Source organism: Tupaia chinensis, unplaced genomic scaffold, assembly GCF_000334495.1.
Source record: "Tupaia chinensis unplaced genomic scaffold, TupChi_1.0 Scaffold000573_1, whole genome shotgun sequence".
Classification (NCBI taxonomy): domain Eukaryota; kingdom Metazoa; phylum Chordata; class Mammalia; order Scandentia; family Tupaiidae; genus Tupaia; species Tupaia belangeri.
Genome location: NW_006160087.1, coordinates 3,821,286 through 3,841,960, shown reverse-complemented (window position 1 = coordinate 3,841,960; position 20,675 = coordinate 3,821,286). Strand labels below are relative to the sequence as shown.

At 51.5% G+C, this 20,675-nt stretch overlaps 1 protein-coding gene and 1 pseudogene across 1 annotated transcript in view; one reads left to right on the top strand and one right to left on the bottom strand.

Annotated features, from left to right (window-relative positions):
- PUM1 (pumilio RNA binding family member 1) overlaps nucleotides 1-20,675 on the bottom strand; it is a 151,749-nt gene that overhangs the window by 4,512 nt on the left and 126,562 nt on the right. Inside the window, 7 exon segments of the mRNA XM_027775558.1 lie at nucleotides 122-314; nucleotides 4,078-4,199; nucleotides 8,753-8,878; nucleotides 12,741-12,878; nucleotides 15,544-15,672; nucleotides 16,787-16,916; nucleotides 19,394-19,661. Of these exon segments, the coding sequence (XP_027631359.1) occupies nucleotides 122-314; nucleotides 4,078-4,199; nucleotides 8,753-8,878; nucleotides 12,741-12,878; nucleotides 15,544-15,672; nucleotides 16,787-16,916; nucleotides 19,394-19,661 (1,106 nt within the window).
- Nucleotides 6,112-6,949, top strand: LOC102479769 (ADP-ribosylation factor 1 pseudogene; annotated as a pseudogene).

The following is a 20,675-nucleotide window of genomic DNA, read 5'->3' as shown; positions in this document are numbered from 1 at the left end:
GGGACGGGGGCCACAGTAGACTCCTGCAGACACCCACGAGGGCCTGGGGTTTCAGAAATGAGCCCCTGTCCCCGGTCCTCGCTCTGGCCCCACCCCCCTTGTGCACGACCACCTTGCCCACCTTGTGCATGACGACCTTGCGCTGGCCCGGCTCCGCCACATCAATCATCTTCTGGACCACGTAGTTGGCATACTGGTCCTTCATCATGGTGTATAAGGCACTGTGTGGACCGTCGCTCATGGTGCACACCTCGTCGATGAGCACGGCACGCTCGGTACGTGAGGCGTGAGTGACACACTTCTCCACGACGTTGCTGTAATGAGGAGGGTCAGGGACAAGTCTCAGGAGAAGGGCCCATGGGCTCTGCTTGTCTCACCTCCGCCCTGACTCGGGATGAGCAGCAAGAGAAGGCAGCATGTGTGGGAAGTTAATGTCCTTCCGCTCAGCTCTCCAAGACCCACCTCGCCACAGCTGGCTTCCACTGGGCATCCCGGCAGAGGACAGACCCTCTAACAGGTGAGGGTGATGGGCCTGCAGAAGGGAGACCTTACCACGTGGCTGGCAGGCCTAATCGGGCAGCCCAGCTGGGAAATGAGCATTATCTCCACACCAATCAGAATCTACCAGTTCTTCCCTCTCCGCTGAGCTAAGGCCTGGAACAAACCTTCCTTGTATGTCTCCATACTCCCGAGCAGAAGGGCAGGCCCCAACAGAGGGTCTAAGACTTGGTCCTGGATTCCCACATAGCTGGCCGTGGTGTGAGTCCTGAACCTAGCAGCTTGCTTTCTCTCTCTCCTTCTCTCTCTCTCTGGTCAAACTGAAGAAGAATAATTAATAAATGAAATTGAATAAATAATTATTTTTTTTAATTATTATTTATTTTATTTATTCATTCATTTATTTTAAGTTGACCAGAGAGAGACACACACACACACACACACAGAGAGAGAGAGAGAGAGAGAGAGAGAGAGAGGGTGAGAAAGCAAGCCACCAGGTCTGGGACTCGAACTGTGGTCGGCCAGAGGGAGTGTCCAGTGCCTTAACCACCACGCCACCTGCTGGCCCCCAAATAAATAATTCTTTAAAATTAAAAAAAAAAAAAAGGACTTGGTGAAGAAGCACACAAGCTGGGTTAGAGCGCGTGCTCAGGCGCTGCCTCCCCAGGACCTCGGGAGGGGAGCGAGAAGAGCCCTCAGGTCCGCACTCCCGAGCACTTCACAACGTGCCACCTCTGCAGAGGAACACACGGGGTTCGGCCTGCAGGGGCCAGTCTCAGCACCCGGCGCTGCAGAGGCTGAGCTGGTGGACAGCTGCTCGCTGAGCGCAGCACCTCTGCTGCCCACTTCTGTGGACGAAGCTGTGGTGTCAGCACAGCACATCATGTGCATCCGCAGTCCCGGCAGAGGAGCCCTGGTGGACGGTAACTGCAGGCGGGTCACAGGCCCCCTGCTAGGAAGGAACTTCAGAACCCACACGTGGCTACTGCAGCGCACCCTCTGCGGGTAGCTCTGAACGACGGCCACTTACCACTGTCTGGAGCCCGGCCGTGCCTGCTCTGTGGGGCCCCTCTGCCCTACAGCTAAAGGGCGTGGCTCAACAGCCTCCCTTACACACCAAGGACACACATGCTTTCTGGGGCCGTGCCTTTCACCTTACCCTTGTCTTCAGAGGCTGAGAAAGGATGTGCCTGGGAGCCTGAGCCAGGGAGGACTCGGGCAGGGCTGCGGCCCGCCTTCCTCCCAGGCCGCCCTCGTGAGCAGGCTGCCCCAGTCACCACCACCAAAATATGCCCTGTTCCAGACGTTCCTTCAGTCTCTTCTCTTTCGTAAAGAATTATTTTATATTTTATTAATTCATTCATTCATTTTCATTTGACCAGAGAGAGAGTGGGAAAATGAGAAATCAAACCACCAGGTCCAAGACTCGAACCGTGGTCAGCCATGTGGGAGTGAACAGCGCCTCAACCACCACGCCACCTGTTGTCCCCAGTCTTTCTTCTTCTTTATGTGCGGAAGATCTAGAAGGCCAAGTCTACTGAAGACAAGAGCGTCTCCCTCTGACAGCAACAGAGGATGGCGCCTCCCCGCCTCCTGCCCAGAACTGTGCGACCCACAGGCAGGGTGGCGGAGGGCGCCATGGAAGCCTGCCGCCCGGAAGTCACGGGCTGACACACCGGCACTTCTCTTCTTCAGGGCTAGATGGCCCATGCACTTGACAGAAACGGGAGCGACTACTGCTAGGCTACTCGGAGAGCATGAAGGCCCACCATCCGAACACGCGGGGCCTCGGCACTCTCAGGCCTGCAGGCTGTGCCAAGCCTCCTTCCCTGCAAGTGGTCGGGAAGGGGAGGACAGGCTGCCAGCCAGGCCAGAGGCAGCACCCTCGTTCTGGTGGTGCGTGGGCGGGCTCAGCCTGCCCTGAGCACGGACTCACCCTCTGGGAAAGCAAGCATGTGGTCTTCTGCCACCCCGCGATCCCACCCTGAGCTGGTCAAAGGCCCCCAAGCTAGCCGTGACTGGCAGTTTCGTCTGTGAAGGTCTCTCCTAACAGACATGTGTACGGAGTTGGAGAGAGCAAATGAGACCTGACAGGTACCTACAACGTCCTCGACATTAACACCGCTCGCGCGTGCACACACACACACGCACTCACTCTCACTCTCTCTATTTGCTAGAGGACAGGTGCACTCACTGGAGACAGAGACACAGAAAGTGAGAAATCATCGCCCCAAGGGAGGAGGGGAGTCCACGCCACAATCCCTTCTCCTCCATCTTCCTTTTGGGATTTTGGACATAGGTGCCCAGCATGTTTTCCAAGCCTCCAGGTCCAGGACTTGAACACACAGTCAGCCATGTGGGATCCAGTCACTCTAACCACTGTACCACCAGCCAGCCCCAGAATGCTCTTTCCCATTTGCAGAGTCATGAACTTGGCTGCAGGGAAACTGTAGCCTTGCCCACACAGCAGGTGGGCAGCAGAACAGAAATCACAGATCACTCTCTCCAGCCTGGGTTAGGCTGCTTCAAATCTGGGTCAGCCAGATATCTGGGGATCTTCAATTAGGCTTCTCCACCCTTAGGTCTCTCCCTTTCTAGGATTCGTCATTGTCATGGTCTCCCTAAACTCTGTCCTCTGAGAACACTGAGAATTTTCTACCCTAGTTTTAGCCACCCAACATGACACCACCAAGAAGTGCCCAAATACTGAAAGCCAGTGCAAGCAGACACTGTGCCCGTGTGGTTGCCTTCCTGGTACCAGCAACTGCCTGCCTAGCACCCACCTGCTCCCAGACACTCCTGCTGCCTCTGGTTCTCGATCCTGCCCACGGTCAGGAGGTGTGGCCAGTGGGGGACAGGCCCGCAGCAGCTACTCGGCCCTCACTGAGCCACAAAGCTCTCAGGGGATTCATTCGTATGCTGCACCCAAGGGTAAGAGACACTCTGAACAAAAAAGTGAGCAGGAGGGTGATCCCCAGAAGAAACCCAGGAGGTGGACCTCAGCTTCCCTAGTACTGGCAGATGTCCCCGACCCCCAAAGAGGAAGTCCCACAAGATGACGCTGACATGGCAGGCACTGATATACTGGTACTTTCATTTTTTTCTCTTTTCTTTTTAGCACTAGAGGGCTCGAGCACTGGACAGAGAGACAGCAGGCTGGAGAGGAAGCAAAAGCCCCCATGGGGTGTGGTCACGACACAATCCACACTCCCTTCTCCATTTCTCCATCCTACTGGGATTCTGGGCACACACGCACCCAGCATTTTTCAAGCTGCCAAGACTGGTATTCAAACCACCACTGACCATGTAGGATCTGGCTATGGGGGTTGGCCCTTTTCTCTTGTTTTCTATGCTGCAATGTTGCAAGATGTCACAAATTAAACTTTTTAAAACAAATAAAACCAGAGAAGAAAGTATTGCAGATTTTGTTAAACTATATATACTTCGAGAAAATAAATATTAAATCAACTTTAAAAAAAAAAAAGATGAGAAGAATGACAATTCATTCTCTCTACAGCTGCAATACTACTTAATCTTCTGTTTTGGAAAAAGTTCCCATAAGTCAAAACACATACATACCTTGCAAATTTGTGCTGACTCAATACAAGTACATTGCCTCGGATTTCTGCTACAATTTTGCTTTTATCCTCAGGACGACCATGCTCCAATACGTGCTGGATTACGTAATTTCCGTACTGATCCTGTGTGAGAGGGGCAGGAATTAAGGTGATATAAAACCCAGCTCTGCAGGTCCCCTCAGTCCTTGCTCCCGAGTATCACCTACCTTATGGTTCTCACAGCATGCGAGGGCCTATCTGAGTACTAATGAACACCTAAAACTTGTTTAAGAGTATAGGTTGTTTTCCTAATCATTAAAGTAACAGGAACACTATATTACTAGACAATGTAATATATACATCTCTGTGTGTGTGTGTGTGTGTGTGTGTGTGTGTACATAGACACATGTATGTATGCATGCCCAAAGTTCTTACTGAGTTCTTCATAAATTACTTAGTACAAACAAACAGGGCTGGCTCTGTGGTGCCACGGTAATGCACTGCTCATGAGAAGCTGGACTGCATGTCACGACCAGTTCAAATCCCCAGCAAGGTATCCTGAAACACACCAGCAGGCGCCCGCGAGTCAACAAGCTGCTGAACTGGGGGAAGGGCTGTGGCAGGACCATATCCTGCAGAGGGCGCTCTCCTTCCCCTCTCTCACTCTCATGTACACATGTATAAGCTCAATCATGAACGAAGAAAACAAGTTTAAGAAAACAGTAGGACGAAATTCATTTTTTAAAAAGGTGGAAGGGAGGGTTATAGGAATAGTTATTTTTCTCAAATAGAAATAACACAAAAGGCTCACTGACCCTAATTCAAAGAAAAGCTAGAAACATCTGTGTCCAACAAAACAAGCATACCCAATTAATCAGTGGTAGTTTAGCAAGGAAAGTATTAAGGCCAGACAGAAGGGCCAGCTCACGGCATGCTGGTTAAGGCAGCTGGATCCCACATAGCTGATCATGGGATCTGAGTCCTGGACCAGGCAGCTTTAGAAACACACCAGGTGTGTGTGCATGCATGCCCAACATCCTGAAAGGAGAGAGAGGGAGAAAAGGGACTGCAATGTGACCACTCTTTGGGGTGGTGTTGGGGCAGGGCAAGGGTGGGGTGCCGCTTTTTTACATTCTCTCTGGCGAGTGCATGTGCCTTCTGACAAATTTTTTAAAAAGAAAAAAAGAAAAAGAATAAGAAATTAATCTATTAGTTCCCTTGATAATGATAAACTTGGACAGAGAGGGAATTTTTTTAAATTAAAAAGTCTAACTTTATTGAATATAGGCATGGATGGATTTCATTACTTTAGCTTTATGGTTATTACTTTTATAAGCCCTCTGTCCCATAGCAAAACCTTCTAACTGGTATATACAAAAATGTTTATCTATTCTTGTCAAGTTTCTATTTAGTTTCAGTTCTATAGGTGCATAAACAAATATATTTAAATACACAGGATCATCTATAACTGAATTACTGGTACTTGTGAATGCGTTGCAGCTGGTAGTAAGAAATCAATTTCCAAGGACAAGGACAAACTTCTATTTTATGCAAAAATTCAAGTGTTATACTTTCTTGTTCTTACACTAGAATTGATGTCACTCTCTTAGCTGAACAAAAATACATAGCATTTTCATTATTTCAAATGATGCAATATAATCCTTTTTTTGAACAAAATGGTCAGGATGCTAATGAAACCATCTTTGGAGGAAGTGTTTAATAAGCATACTTTAATAAACCCTCCAGGAGGGCATGGAGGATCCGCTGTCTTTACAGAGAGGGCCGTGCATGGAGGATCCGCTGTCTTTACAGAGAGGGCCGTGCATGGAGGATCCGCTGTCTTTACAGAGAGGGCCGTGCATGGAGGATCCGCTGTCTTTACAGAGAGGGCCGTGCATGGAGGATCCGCTGTCTTTACAGAGAGGGCCGTGCATGGAGGATCCGCTGTCTTTACAGAGAGGGCCGTGCATGGAGGATCCGCTGTCTTTACAGAGAGGGCCGTGTAAGCAGCTATCTGTCAGTTTCTATGTGCTGCTCACCGACATTTCCTTATTGAAAGCACCAGAATTCCCACATCACAGTTCCTGAAAGGACTTTAAGTCTCAGAATTCTGGTTCTCCTGGCCGCCATCTGGTGGGAGCGAAACCACCGCCCGGCTCGAAGCAGCAGCTGCCGAGGTTTCTCTGGCCAGTGCCGCTTCCACCCATCTACAAGCTCGGGGAATATCTTTGCAAACCTCTTCAAGGGCCTTTGTGGCAAAAAAGAAATGTGCATCCTCATGGTCGGCCTGGATGCGACAGGGGAGACGACGATTCTGCACAAACTGAAGCTGGGTGAGATTGTGGCTACCATTCCCACCCCAGGTCTCAATGTGGAGACTGTAGAGGATAAGAACATCAGCTTCACTGTGTGGGACGTGGGTGGCCAGGACAAGATCCGGCCTCTGCGGCGCCACTATTTCCAGAATACACAAGGCTTGATCGTTGTGGTGGACAGCAATGACAGAGAGCGTGTGAAGGAGGCCCGCGAGGAGCTCATGAGGATGCTGTCCTCCTTGTGTTTGCCAATAAGCAAGACCTTCCTAATGCCATGAGTGCGGCCAAAATCACAGACAAGCTGGGGCTGCACTCTCTGCGCCACAGGAACTGGTACATTCAGGCCCCCTGCGCCACCAGTGGGGACTGGATTGGCTGTCCAATCAGCTGCAGAACCAGAAGTTTATGCAATATTACTCAGCTTTTTCTATTGTAAAAAGAAAAATCAGCTCCCTGTTTAGTGCTGAGAAGGGATGTGGGCACATGGGCTCCTGGCCTCCAGGAGCCTTTGTGTTAGAGCCAGAAGCACCTCCTGGCTTTAGATTTGTGCTGAGATCCGTTTCAGTGGTTGGTTTTTAACCCAAACTCGGTGCATTGTTCAAAATAGTTAAAAATACAAGATAAGGAGAACACTTGAACACACAGAAGGGAGACTATACCTAGTGTAGGTTTTGCAGTAACGGCCTGAAAACTAGTCCATCAGATCATCTGTTCCCCTTTGGGAACATGAGAGACAGTGACAAAACTGCGATCAATTCTGCACGGTCACGATAGAGATCCCTGTGACTCGCTTGTCTTTGGGCCACCGTGTACTCTATAGCATTATGCTTGTACTTGTGCTCACGCAGTCATCTAGGGGACAGGCTGGGAGGCCACAGCATCCTGACTCTTCTCTCCCCAGGCTAGGCCCCATGGCCCTATAGGAGGGGTCTATGCGGCCAGCCACGGCCATCTCAGGGGACACAGGGCCTGGCCTTTCCCTTGGTCAGCGTGTGGCCAGAACGGGAGCCCCTGCGGTCCCCAGCACTCACCTGCACGCTTGCTCAGACGTTGGCGGGATAGATGGGGTCTCACCAGCAGGAGTATGTGCAAGCCGGGAGGGTCGGTCCATTCTAGAACCAAGCCCCTCTGGAGCACCCCCTCTCCATGTGTGAAGTAGCTTTCTCTCCCCCAGCCTGCAAGGGTCCGATTTGCCATCGAAAAAGACAACCTCTACTTTTTTTTTTTTTTTTTTTTTTTTGTATTATAAAACACTGAAGAAGTTGGAGCTGTTAAATTTATCTTGGGGAAAACCTCAGAACTGGTTTATTTGGTGTCATGGAACCTCTTAACTGCTTTCAATACACAATTAGTAATCAAAAAAGAAAAAGAAGAATTCTGGTTCTCCTTTGGCTTGCTTCTCTCTCGATTCCACCCAGGCTTTATTACTGGTTTGCTCCCTATCATCATCTCCATCTTCATAAATTTTCTTTAGAACGTCATCAGTCCCTCACCAAGATCTGTGTCAGTGTCGTAGGAAGGCTTCTCTCTCTCTTTGCACTCTTTTTCAGCCTGGGTCAGTAGTCCCATCGTGCGCTTTCTGCTTTCTTTCTACATAATATGAGAACTACGTCATCTTCACTTTTTTCGAACTGCCTTCCACAGAGATGGGTTTCAGGATTGTTCACCATCATGGAGTGACTCTTGCCATTTTGGTTCTGTACCAAAAGATCAAAGGACCTCTCTGTGAAATGCACCTGCATGTTCTCAGCAGGGACCTGATGAACTCCAGTTAAGGCCATGTCGGTTTTCACAAACTGATCAGACTGACCCATCCATAATGACTGATTTCACTGTGTATCCTGTTGTAATGGCAAAACCACGGCAGCTGGCTGTTCACTGTCAAGAAGTTCTGGTTTTCCTGCGATTTCTGGGGCATCTTCTCGATTTCCGTCTCAGTTTTGGGTATTTCAGCTGTAAGGGCATCACGTACTCTTCCTAGTGGCCTTTTCCAGTAGTGCCTTTACTTCTTCTAGATCTTTCTGTAGCTCTTCCAGAGTTGAAGCTATGGTCTCGGTGAGCACTGACCGCCCAAGCTGCAGCCACACAGGAAAGGGGACACCGCAGAGCGTGCTCACTCCAGTGCAGCGCCGCCAGACAGAGAGGGATTAAATGGCCAATGGAGTTTGAAGGCCGGGTCACCTGACTCCTAGGCCAGGACCCTGCTCATTGCCCATATTCACATAATACAAGCCAGGCTGCTGTAAGTGAAAACATGCCCAGCGAATGTCACTGGGCACCTCCAACACAGTGACCCGTCCCAGAACAGAGCCCTGTGCTGACAGCACACACAAAGCCCGGGCCTGCACGAGCCCCACGTTTGCTCCCCGGCCACTGCACTACCTGCACGAGCTGCTCCGTGTGCTGGTGGAGCTCCTCCAGAATCGGGAGTGTCTGGTCAGGAAGACAATGCTCCAGGATCCTCTGAATCACTCTGCAGCCGTAGGGGTGTGTGGACAAGGCAAACACCTAGGGCAGACAGACACAGACAGAGAGTCCAGGAGGAACAGGGCCCACTTCAGAGCTGCATCACCCTGATCGTAAGTCAACTCCACTGCACGTGGGTTCTCTCTACAAATAGTAAGAGCTGTGTATGCATGCTGTGTAGTACACGTCTTTCTAAACTAGTTTAGGAATGCAGAGATGTGCATACACTCCGAGCTAACCAGGACTTCTCTGGGGATCAGCAGGTGGTATGGTTAAGGCACTCAACCCCACAAGGCCAACTAATGAAGTTGGAATCTCAGACATGGTGGCCTGAAAAGACAACCGGGCACAGGTGCATGTGTGCCCAAAATACCAAGAAAGAATGGGAAAGGGACCGTGGCATGGCCAACCCGGGGGGACGCTTCCTCATTTCCTCTCTATCTGTCTCCAGCGAGTGTATGTGCCCTGCGCACAAAACTAAAGTTCCTCATATGGCTACTGATGACCATATTTTTTCTGTGGCATGCAGATTCGTGCCCAGTGCCCATGTTTTTTAAGTTCATTTCTTTGCCATGAAAGAGTGAGGGAGAGACATGGCAACCCCGACAGCGTCTGGATACCAGGACGCACCCCGGCATCAGCCAGCAGGGACCATGCATGTGAGCGCCCAGCACACTCGAGGAACACTGTGGACAGACTGCAGCCTTCCCACTGCCAGCCTTGCACGGTGCTATGTGCCATGCCCAAGTGCACCCCAGAGGGTCTGCATCAATTCTGGTTGCCAACTCTTACACACACACACACTCATACACTCACAAACACACACACTCATACACTCACACACACACACACACACCCCCACTGTGTCGTGATCTTCCTGCCTCAGCACCCCAAGTGGCTGGGAAAGCTGGGCTCAAATCCTCAATGCCTTCACTGTAGTCCATTGACCTGTGGCACACGCCACCACACCCAGCTTTTGGCACAGCTCAGGATTGAAACCCTCTCTCTCCTTTGGCCTCAGCTTGTCAGGTGGCACCATGAGCCAGCATGCGTGACTTCAGCTTGGCCAGGCCATCAACTCTTTTTTCATCTTGAAAAGATTCCCTATTTAGTGGCTTCATTATTCTAGATTTTTTTGTTGTATATTTTGATAAATATAAGATCTTAGTTGTTTTCTTTTTTTAATCTAGCTTTAAGAAAGATTTTTTTTTTTTGGAGGGGGGAGATTCTTGCTATAGGGCACGTGCGCTCACCAGAAAGACAGAGACAGAAAGGGAGAAATCACCCACCAGGGGGGATGGCCACACTGCAATCCCTTCTCCTTCATTCTCCTCTTGGGATCTTAGGCACACACACACACACGCGCCCGGGTGAGTTTAAGCCGCCGGGTCTGGGACTCGAACAGCGGGCGACTACATGGGAGTCCAGCGACAGCCATTACAACAACTTCTGGTCCCCAAGATCTTTTTTTCTTTAATTTGCTATAGAGCATGTACACCTGAGACAAGAGAGCAGAAAGAGGAAGGCCCCCCCCCCCAAGTGGGTGGCCGCACCTCGATCCCTTCTCCACTTTCCTCTCAGGGTTTTGGGCAAGCACACACATGCACCTGGCATGTTTTTCACACTGCTAGGTCTGGGGCTCGAACTGCGTAGTTGGTCCACAGGGGCTCTAGCTGCCTTAACCGCCATGCCATCGGCTGGCCCCAAGACTTAGTTAATTTTAAAGTAAGCAGGCCTACCTTTCCGGTTTCTGGCTGCGCTCTACTGAACTGACCACGGTGGGAAAGCCGCAAACCTAAGTCCCACTCCGATCTAGGCTTAGCAATGCACACGCTGCACCTGGGTCTACTTGGTCTCTCACATTGTCCCCCTTTTCTAAAAAACAAAAAGATGAGTTTCGTACCGCCAACAGGAGACGGTGGTTCTGCTCTCCGCCCCCACCCACTCCAGGAGGGTACGGGAGTGCTGGCTCTTGGCAAAAGAAATGAAACGTGAAAGCCAATTCCGAGCACTTCTGGAAAAACCAAGGTAACAGAGAGTAACGGGCTGGGCAACCATACGGCAGCGAAGCTTAACGTTCTCTGCCATGGCCAGGAGGGAAGGTGCCAGGTCTGCACCAAGACCTGAGCGTGCCAGGCCTGCGTGCGCCAGGGATCCTGGGGAGGAGATGGGCGTCGGACCCTGTTAGGGTGGCATCTCTGTCCTCCTCTCAAGCACGAGGAAAAAATACATAACTAAAACTTTTTGTAAAGTAGCAGCTCTGCTTGGACACTGGGCTAAGAACAGACTGCTGACATGCAGGTCAACAGAGGAATGAGAGGCCGCCTCACATGACACTGCCATTGAATGCAGTTCAAGCCAGCATGCATCTGCACCCCGAAATGTATGAGTAAGCAGCACCTTGCTATTTTAAAGATAAACTCACACATGGCCTGTGAGATTAGCTCTGTACATGGCATGACTGTTATTTTTTTTCTTTTTAGGGTTTTGCCACAGGGTGGGTGCACTTAGCAGAGAGACAGAGCAGGAAGGAAAGTGAGAAATCATGCCCAGAGGGGATGGTCATGCCAAAATCCCTTCTCTAGACTCCTCTTGGCATTTTAGGAACATACGCACATCAAGCTGCCAGATCCAGGATTCAAACCATGGTCATCCATGTGAGAGTCCAGAACCCGAACCATCATGCCACCTGCTGGCCCAGGACTTGAATTTCTTTATAAAATGTATTACCTTGTATTGTAACTTCTGATTTACATTAAAATACTGTACATATCTGTGGAGTACAGTATACTTTTCCAAAGCATGCAAACAATGTGTGATAACCGAGGATATAAACATATTCATCATTATCAACAAAGAATATTACATTAATTTGTGCACCTTTAATCATTACTATAATAGGTTTTGTTTTTGCTTTTGTTTTTGTTCTTTTGGAGAGGTTTTTGCTATAGGGTACGTGCGCTCACCAGAAAGACAGAGACAGACAGAAAGCAAGAAATCACCCCTGGGGGGATGGCCACGCCGCAATCCCTTCTCCTCCATTCTCATCTCGGGATCTTGGGCACGCACGCACACGCGCCAGGCATGAGTTTAAGCCACCGGGTCTGGGACTCAAAGCGCGGTCAACTACATGGGAATTCAGCGACGTACCAGAGACGCTAACTGCTGATCCCTGCACTAGTTTTTTTTCTCTCTTTTTGGAGGTATATGTTCGGCTGGCAATGCATGACTTCAATTTTAAGAAGCAACAGAAGCTTTAAAGTACCAGGGCACACTGACACACGAGCAAGCACTAGCCCTAACCCTAAGCAGGAGCTTCGGCTTTTACACTTGGCTTGCTCTCTGTCACTGGGATAGTCATCCAAACCTGCTAACAGACCCATCTCCCCATCTCTCTGGCCTTCACAGCAGGGAAGCTAGCTGAGCTCTCTGGCCCTGCCTTCTGGGGAGGGTGCAGAGCACAGCAGTGCGGCAAGTGCTGCCAGGTGTCCTGGCAGCAGCAGTGGCACCCTGGGCGGTGGACTGAGGTGCAGAGGAAGTGACGTCTACAGCTGCGGAAATGTGAGAAACCACCTCCTCAGATCCCCAAAACTCCCATCTGCAAGCTGCTCGCTGACAGTAACGTGTCAAACCCTCTAGGGGACTGTCGGGCCAGTCCCAGAGCACCGGCCAAGACGAGGGGCCTGCACTAATGGTGGTGATAAGGCCACGGCACCCAGGACAGAGACTGGGCAGGAGAGGGGTGTGGGCGCCACTGTGCAGAGCCGCTCCCCGCGGCAGAGTGCAAAGCGCAGAGCACACGGGCACGCAGAGCACAAGGGGCACACTCCAGGAGCCCTACCCCGCTCCTGCACATGGTGAGAACACCCGCCCACCGGCTGCCCGCTTTCCCTCAGTCACTCACCTGCCCTTTAAACGCATCGATGATGAACTGCAGAGACTGTGGCTGCACGCACTCGATGCACTTCTGGACCACGTGATTGCCGTTCTGGTCCTTCACACACTTCAGAACGTGGCCGTCCAGTTCCCGGACCATCTCACTCTATTGGAGATGCAGGAAGAGAGCACCACCACAGTCACCACGGGTGGACACCGGGGCAGCAGCCTTCTGACCAGGCAGCGAGTGCTAAACGAGCCATCTGTGACGGCACACGTGGGGCAGCCCAACTGTGACACGGACACAGTGACAACAGGGGAACTGGAGTCCCGGGTGGCAGCCAACTCACAGTGACCTTCCTCTACCAAGAACCGATGGCACAGTACCCGAAAAGATCTTAACTCTCGAAAACAGCTCCTGGCGGTTTAACTGATATCTTCCAATTCAAAGGACCATGTATCAACTACACCGTGTTAAAAACTTCACATACAATTCACATACATATGCTCTAACTCACTGAATCTGCCTCACGAGCCTGTGCATGGAGCACTGCTACGGAGAGGGGCCAGCCGTGGAGGCACAGCCCCAGGGGGCTCTTCGAGAGTGCTCCAAGATTTATCGATCTTTCCTATCTAGCAAGCTAGCTACTAATTTGGAAAGGTTTTTCTATAGGGCACGTGTGCTCGCCAGAAAGACAGAGAGAGACAGAAAGCAAGAAATCACCCCCCAGGGGGTATGGCCACACCGCAATCCCTTCTCTTCTCAGGATCTTGGGCATGCACAAGCGCCTGGCCTGAGTTTAAGCCTCCAGGTGCAAGCTTTGAACCACAGTCGACTATGCAGGAGTCCAGCGACATAGCCATTACACCAACTAGTGGTCCCAAGATTTATCTTTCTTATCATCACACATCAGAAAAAGATACTTAGGTGGAAACAGAACAACAGGAATGAAGAGGAGATGGCCTCGCTGGGTAGCTTCTTAATCCAAAATAGGGAACACTTCCATCAAAGGTGAGTTACCTCACCTCAAACCATAAACGTGCACCCAGAACACAGTAAAGGACTGTGGGGCACGTGTGCTCAGACCCCAAGCAAGACAGCACGGACAAAACAGGAGGAGGTACGGCGAGACATGAAACACCAGGCTGGGAGGGAGGTCCGGGAGGACAGCCACTACCAGAACGCAAGCACCGATTAGAGAACGCAAAGCAGTGCAGTGTGGACAGCTGGAAACAAGAATCAATGACGGGCCATTTCTTTTTTCGAGAGGTGTTTGCTATAGGGCACGTGCGCTCACCAGAGAGAGAGAGACAGAGAGACAGAAAGCGAGAAATCACCCCCCAGGAGAGATGGCCACGCTGCAATCCCTTCTCCTCCATTCTCCTCTCGGGATCTTGGGCATGCACGCACACATGCCCGGCGTGAGTTTAAGCCACCAGGTCCAGGACTCGAACCACGGTCAACTACGTGGGAGTCCAGCAACAGAGCCATTACACCAACTGCTGGTTCCACTTGCCATGTTTATAGGCTATGGCTGAGACGGGAAAGTACAGTAGACACTATCACACTTCTGCTTTCTTTCAACAAAGTGGGCATTATGCTCAAGAACAAGAAAGAAAATTCGACTGTCAAATGACACAGAAGAGGAAAGATTTCACTATTCATAAAAACACAAGGAGAAACTAAAATTGGTCATGAGCCAACCATGAGATGTAACTAATGGCCTCGCGCACACTTCCAAATACAGACGCTTCCTGGCCAATGTTGTGCCCCTCCTCCTGAGCACAGGAACCCGAACGTGCTGCCCTCCCCAATGTCCCCCTGGCCTTCCCCAGCACTTCAGCGTGCCATCGGGTCAGCCCACAACTTGAGGACACTGGGCTGCCACAGCGGTGGCCGCCACCGCCAACAGCGATGCAGTGCTTTGGCGCGGTCTGCTCCTCGATTCACAGGGGCGCCTGGGCTCGGAGCCCAAAGGCTGATGGTTCGCCTCCGGAGCACCCCGAGGCCCACGGCACTCCTGGCACGGACACAGCGACAGCAAACCCTGCTGTGCCCTGCTCTGTCTCCGGGCGCTGTGGCCTGTGCGCTGCTGGCTGGACCCGCTCCCTGACTGCTCCAAGCTGTGGGGCTCCTGCAGGGGACTGCTGTGTGCTCCCCCTCACAGCACCTGGCTGTCCAGGTCTCTGCCCCGCTTCTCCCAGCTGACTCCTCATCAGGCTTGCCTTCTGTAAACCTTTCTCAGCCACTCCGGGCAGGGTGAGGGGCCCCTCACGTGCTCACACCTGCCGTCCACGGTGCTTCCCCACCAGACGGCGCTCTGCGGGCAGAGATCAGGCCCGAGCCACCTCTGCGCTGCTGGCGCCTGGCACAGAGCGGGCTTCAGGTCAACTGCCAGGCCCTGCACTGCACTGCGCCTGGACCCAGAGGGGTCGAGTCAGTACGTGTTGGTGGAGCAGATGAACGAGAGGGAGAACGCGAAGGTGGACGGAATGAAGGTTTTGTTTGTTGGGATGTTCAGTTCAGCTTAGGAAAATGACGTTTTAGCATTTTACCTCCTTCGAGTCATGGGAAGCCAAAAACCTCCTTCTAAATCCCATATACTTAAGCTAAGTTCTGGTTGGAGGGGAGTGGGTAGGAAACCTGGCTTTAACCAAAGACACTTTTCCAAAAGCACCTGTACAGTTCACACACGCCATGCACAGGACAGCCACAAACACCACACTGAACTTTAAACACACTGAACACTGAAAGCATTACAGGGTTCACTAGATGCACCATGGAAACACCGAACACCAAGAGAAGAGTTAAAGGGGAAACTTACAATTACCTGCTGGTCTGAGGGAATAAATTCAAGTGCTTTCTGGATAACACGGCAGCCGTACATCTGTAGAGCCAAGGAGAGGACGTGGCCTCGAATCCGTTCTGCCAGGGCCAGCTGCTGCTCGAGGCTGCCAAACTGGACACAGTGGTGAGTTCTCAGGGCAGGGCAGAGCGCCATCACTGGGCCTCAACCATGGGAACAGCCTGCTGGGGCCCAGCCGCCCACGTTTAGCAAACCCTCCTGTGTGAGAGCCTAGGCGCTTCCCGCCAGGATTTCTCAGCTTGGAACATGAAGAGGCTTCGCAATGTGAGAGAATCTCCTCAACATCTGACAGTAGTGGCTCTACTATGAGCAACTGGTAAACAAACGTCAATTCCTCAAAACTGCCATTAACTCACTAGTCCTTCGACAGGAAGCTGCTCTCCAAGATTCCAGGGTGTTTACATCGGCTCTGACATGACGTACACCCACGGGCGAGTTTAGGCTCTGAACAATGTGGGGGGGCATATCATAACTTGAATGTCCGAGCCACAGGTTGGGAGGTCCCCCTGCCTACATGACATGTGAGCTCTGCACACGTGGACCAGGAGGGAGGGAGAGGGAGGTGCTCAGAGAGCCAGGACTCTGTTTTCATTTGAGTAGCACGATCTTGAGGCTGGGAGGCTTTAGGAAGGATCGACATTTCCGACCCCGCATTTTCCACACACAGACATTTTCCAGGGACATTCCTAGCCTACCCTAAATCACACGGCTATAATCCAGCAGAGGTCCTGTCGCCCCAAGCTCCATCTGCCCCAGAGCTCAAGGTCTCTGTGTCTGTGCACCTGTGACCAAATGGCAGTGCAAAGGCGTTCTAAATCAAACCACGGTAGTTATGTTCAGATGGTCGTCTTAGCCAGAAAAGGAGAGTTCGGCATCAAAGATCAATCTTCAAGGGGAAGGTTGGAAAGATAAACGCTGGACTCTCACATGGCCGCAGTTCAAGTCCCAGCCCCAGTGGCTCGAAAATCACACCAGGTGTGTATGCGTGTGTGCCCAAGATCCCAGGAGGAGAAAGGAGAAGGGACTGTGGAATGGCCATCCCCCTGGGAGGTAGTTTCTCACTTTCCCTCTCACTCTCTCTCTCTCTCTCTCTCTCCGGAAAGCACATGTGCCTTATGGAAAAAAAAACTCTGGGGGGGAAAAAAAGCTCATGAAAACCAAGATGTCCTGGAGAATCTACAGGGCCAGGACAGGGGCAAAGGCTCACCTCAAAGAACTTCTGGATGACGTAGTTCCCAAACACATCCACCATGAGCTGGTAAGCAGCCTGCAGGATCTCACTGAAGACGAGCTGGCGCTCAGCGGCCGTGGCTCGCTCCAGTTTCAGCTGAATGAATCTGAAGGAAATATAAGAACAGGCAGTCGGAGGGGGCCACAGAAACTCGACTCAGGCCACGTGCCAGTCCTCGAACTGCGCATCAGTGGGCACTTGCACAGACACACACAGGAAATTAAGCATTATTTAACTAAATAACCCACTTGGGGCTGGCCCCATAGTGCACTGGTTGACGGAGCTCAATCCCACATGGCTAAGCGGGGCTCACGTTCTAGTCCTGGTGGCTCGAAAAACACACTAAGCCCACGTACCTGCAAGCCCCACATCCCAATAGCACAAAGAAATGGAGAAGAAGAGATTGCGGTGTAATCACACCCCACTGTAGAGGGAGTGCTTTCACACACACACACCGTCCCCCGCATATATGCTCTATAGTCATAAAAAGACATAAATAAATAAACCACTTAAGTGAAAAACTTAAAGGAATTTCTGAAAAAGGTAAAAATAAATGTATAGCATGTAGTGACTCCGCAATAAAGCTATGTTTTTAAAAGCAGACTTAGGGGGGGTCAGCAGGCAGCATGGTAGTTAAGGCACTGAACTCCCCACATGACTGACTGCGGTTCAAGTCCCAGAGCAGGAGGCTTGTTTTCTCACTTTCTCTTCTCTCTCTCTCTGTCCCTCTGCTCAAAATGAAAATAATGACGATAATAATAATAATAAATAGATAATTTTTTAAAGCATATTTGGGTTCCAGCCTGGTGGCATGGTCAGTAGCAAACTGAGTGTAGTGCTAGAAGTCCCACCGCCAGCTGCAGGTTCAGACCGCTGGCTGCCTGACAACGTGCCAGGTGTGTGCACACTGGCCTGAGGTCCTGATGACCTGGAGGGCTGGGGCAGGGATCACAGCACGATGAGGCCTTGCTGGAGGGGCTTCTCACTCTGGTGCACACACATGCTCTATTTATAATGAACTCTCTTAAATACATATTTAGGTTTCAGCGTATGTCGTTATAATAGGGCCAACATTCAGCATGTGTTTCTGTGTAGGGCGGTAGGCAAGGCCAGAGGGGAGCAGGGTGTGCCTACGGCACAGCACAGGTGAGCTTCTCTGCCAGGGTCCTTCTCACGCAACCACTCTCAGACTAAGCACCCCAAGCGTAGGGTTCACACTCTCCTCTTAGCTAGTGCTCACACCAAGCCATGCTCGCTACCATCTGGAGCAGCACCGACTGCTCTGCCTCACTTTCGTTCAGGGGACTGTACCAGGAAAACCACATTTTCTCTGCATCTGGCATGTAGGGTCCAAACTGACAAATCCCTGCCCAGAACCAAGCTGACAGAACTTACAGAGTAGGAAGGTTTTTCAGACGCTGTTTCATTGGACATCATCAGAAAGAAAGGAACTGAGAGAGAAACGAGGAAGGAGGATGGGTGATGTCATCTAACTGTGCCTCCCCCTAGCGGAAGAGGAAGGGAGGGCACCACGCCAAACTCGGTAACACTTCCCCTCTCACTTCTGCGCACACTCGCACCTCACAGGGCACCACAAACAACAGTGGTAGTGCGTCCTTCTTTCAAGCACCCGAGATCCAAGCTGAGGTATTAACAGAGGCTTTTTGAGAGCAAGACCCTGTGTAATGCTTCAAGTAGCGAAGTGTGTTCATGCCTTTGTGTTACAGTTTCTGTCTCTTTCTTTGCTTTTTAGGTTTGGGTCATAGGGCACATGCACTTGCCAGAGAGACGGAGAGACAGAAAGTGAGAAATCATCCCCAAGGGAGATGGCCACGCCACAGTCCCTTCTACTCCACTCTCCTCTCAGGATTTTGGGCATGCATGCACACCCACTGGGTCCAGGATTTGAACCCCAGTTGGCCATGTGAGAATCCAGCACCTTAACCACCATGCCACCTCCTGAGCCAGTTCCTGTTTCTTAAATTGTAGGCTCTCTTTTTTTCCCACTAGATTCATTCTACAGATATTTAGATTAAAATAGTGTGTCTGGCTCCATATAAACTGTAGACTTTTCAGAGATTCTTGCAAACCAGAAATACCAGGCTACAGGTCCAGAGAGACAGAAGGGCTATTGTAAGCATGTGATCCAGGCGACTGGAGGCACTTTCCAAGCCCCGGCTCCGTTAGGGACCCTCATACCCATGCTCTGAAATGAATACTGGAAGCATACCAAGAGGTGTGCTTACTGAGGTTATCTTATCGCAACTTATGATGATTAGCTTTCCAATGCCAGAGGGTGCATGTGCTGGCTAGAGAGAGGCACGCGTGCACACACAGCACCTCTCAGTGGGGCAAGGTCATGCTATAGCCTGGTTTTCCATCCCAGGAGGTCCCTGGGCCCACCCAAACACAGACCCTGCAGGTTTTTCAAGGTGCCGGTGCCAGGACTTGAACTGCAGTCGGACATGTGGGATCTGGCTCCCTGTGCTCCAGGGCCAGGCCCGGGCCCGCTGACGTCAACATACACCTGTTGGAGGCATCAAGAGCTCGGGTAACGGTGCACAGGCCAAGCCCAGCCCTCACCTGGAACCATGCTGGTCTTGGGAAAACTCCATGATATGTCCAGCGATCTCACGTAGCTGTAAATTGGGGTACCGGTTATTTCGAAAATCTTCCAAAAGTCTGCTCCTGCCAGAGGGCATGACATCGGACATCCCATACCGCAGCCGCGAGGAGGAGAACAGGGTGCTGCTGGGGCTGAAGAGGCTGGAGGCGCTGCTCGCACTGCGGAACTTGGCCTCGGCGCCCGGAGCGGCAGAGATGTACCGCCCACTGCCGTTGGTGAGTCCTCCTGTGGGGGACAGGACAGAGCCACTTAGGACAGTCCTTAAGGACAGCCAGAGAGGGAGCGCCATCCTGCACAGAAGCCCACATCAATGCTGGTTTCTTCCGTTCTGCTCTTTGCTTAGACTCGATTCTATGAGCACTGAGACTTGCATAAGGCCGCCGCAGCAAGCCTGGAGGGAAGCCTGCGCTAGGGAGCACAGACCGCGACTAAGCGTGAAGCAGCAAGCGGCGGGCGCCCAGGGGAGCGAGAGTGCGCCGGCCACACGCACCCAGCAGCTGAGTGCCACCGCCAACCTCCCAGGGAACGACACACACCCAGGCCTCGGCGGTTTCCACGTCCAGCTCTAGGGAGTTCCTGAATAACTCTCACCCCTATCTGCGCCCTCTCTGAAAAAACACCAAGATGTCCCGACTAGTCTGCACTACAGTCTGAGAACGCTTCCTCTGAGTGAATGTTCGCACTGCAGAGCTGAGTCTGTAAACATCACCAGGACGTGCTGGGTAGGGGCTAACTAAGGGAAGAAGAGAAGCACGTGGGAACAAGGTGTGCAAGTCCCCATCACACGCGGGCAGCTCTGGACAACCGCAGCTGACCCCTGTGCAGGGAGAAATGCCAGTCCTGCGACAGACACGGCATAAGAGGAGAATGCGCGGCGTAATGCAGTATGTTGACGTACGTTTTTAATAACAGTCTTTACAACGGGTCTCCTGTTTTCAACTCTTGATTGCAGAACTATACAAAAGGGTATAAAGTCTTGGGAACCAGCAGTTAGCGTAATGGCTATGTCGCTGGACTCCCACGTAGTCGACCACGGTTCGTGTCCTGGACCTGGTGGCTTAAAACTCATGCCGGGCGCATGTGCGTGCGTGCCCAAGATCCCGAGAGGAGAATGGAGGAGAAGGGATTGCGGCGTGACCATCCCCCCTGGGGGGTGATTTCTCGCTTTCTGTCTCTATGTCTCTCTCTGTCTGTCTGGCGAGCGCACGCGCCCTACAGTGAAAATCTCTCTAAAAAAAA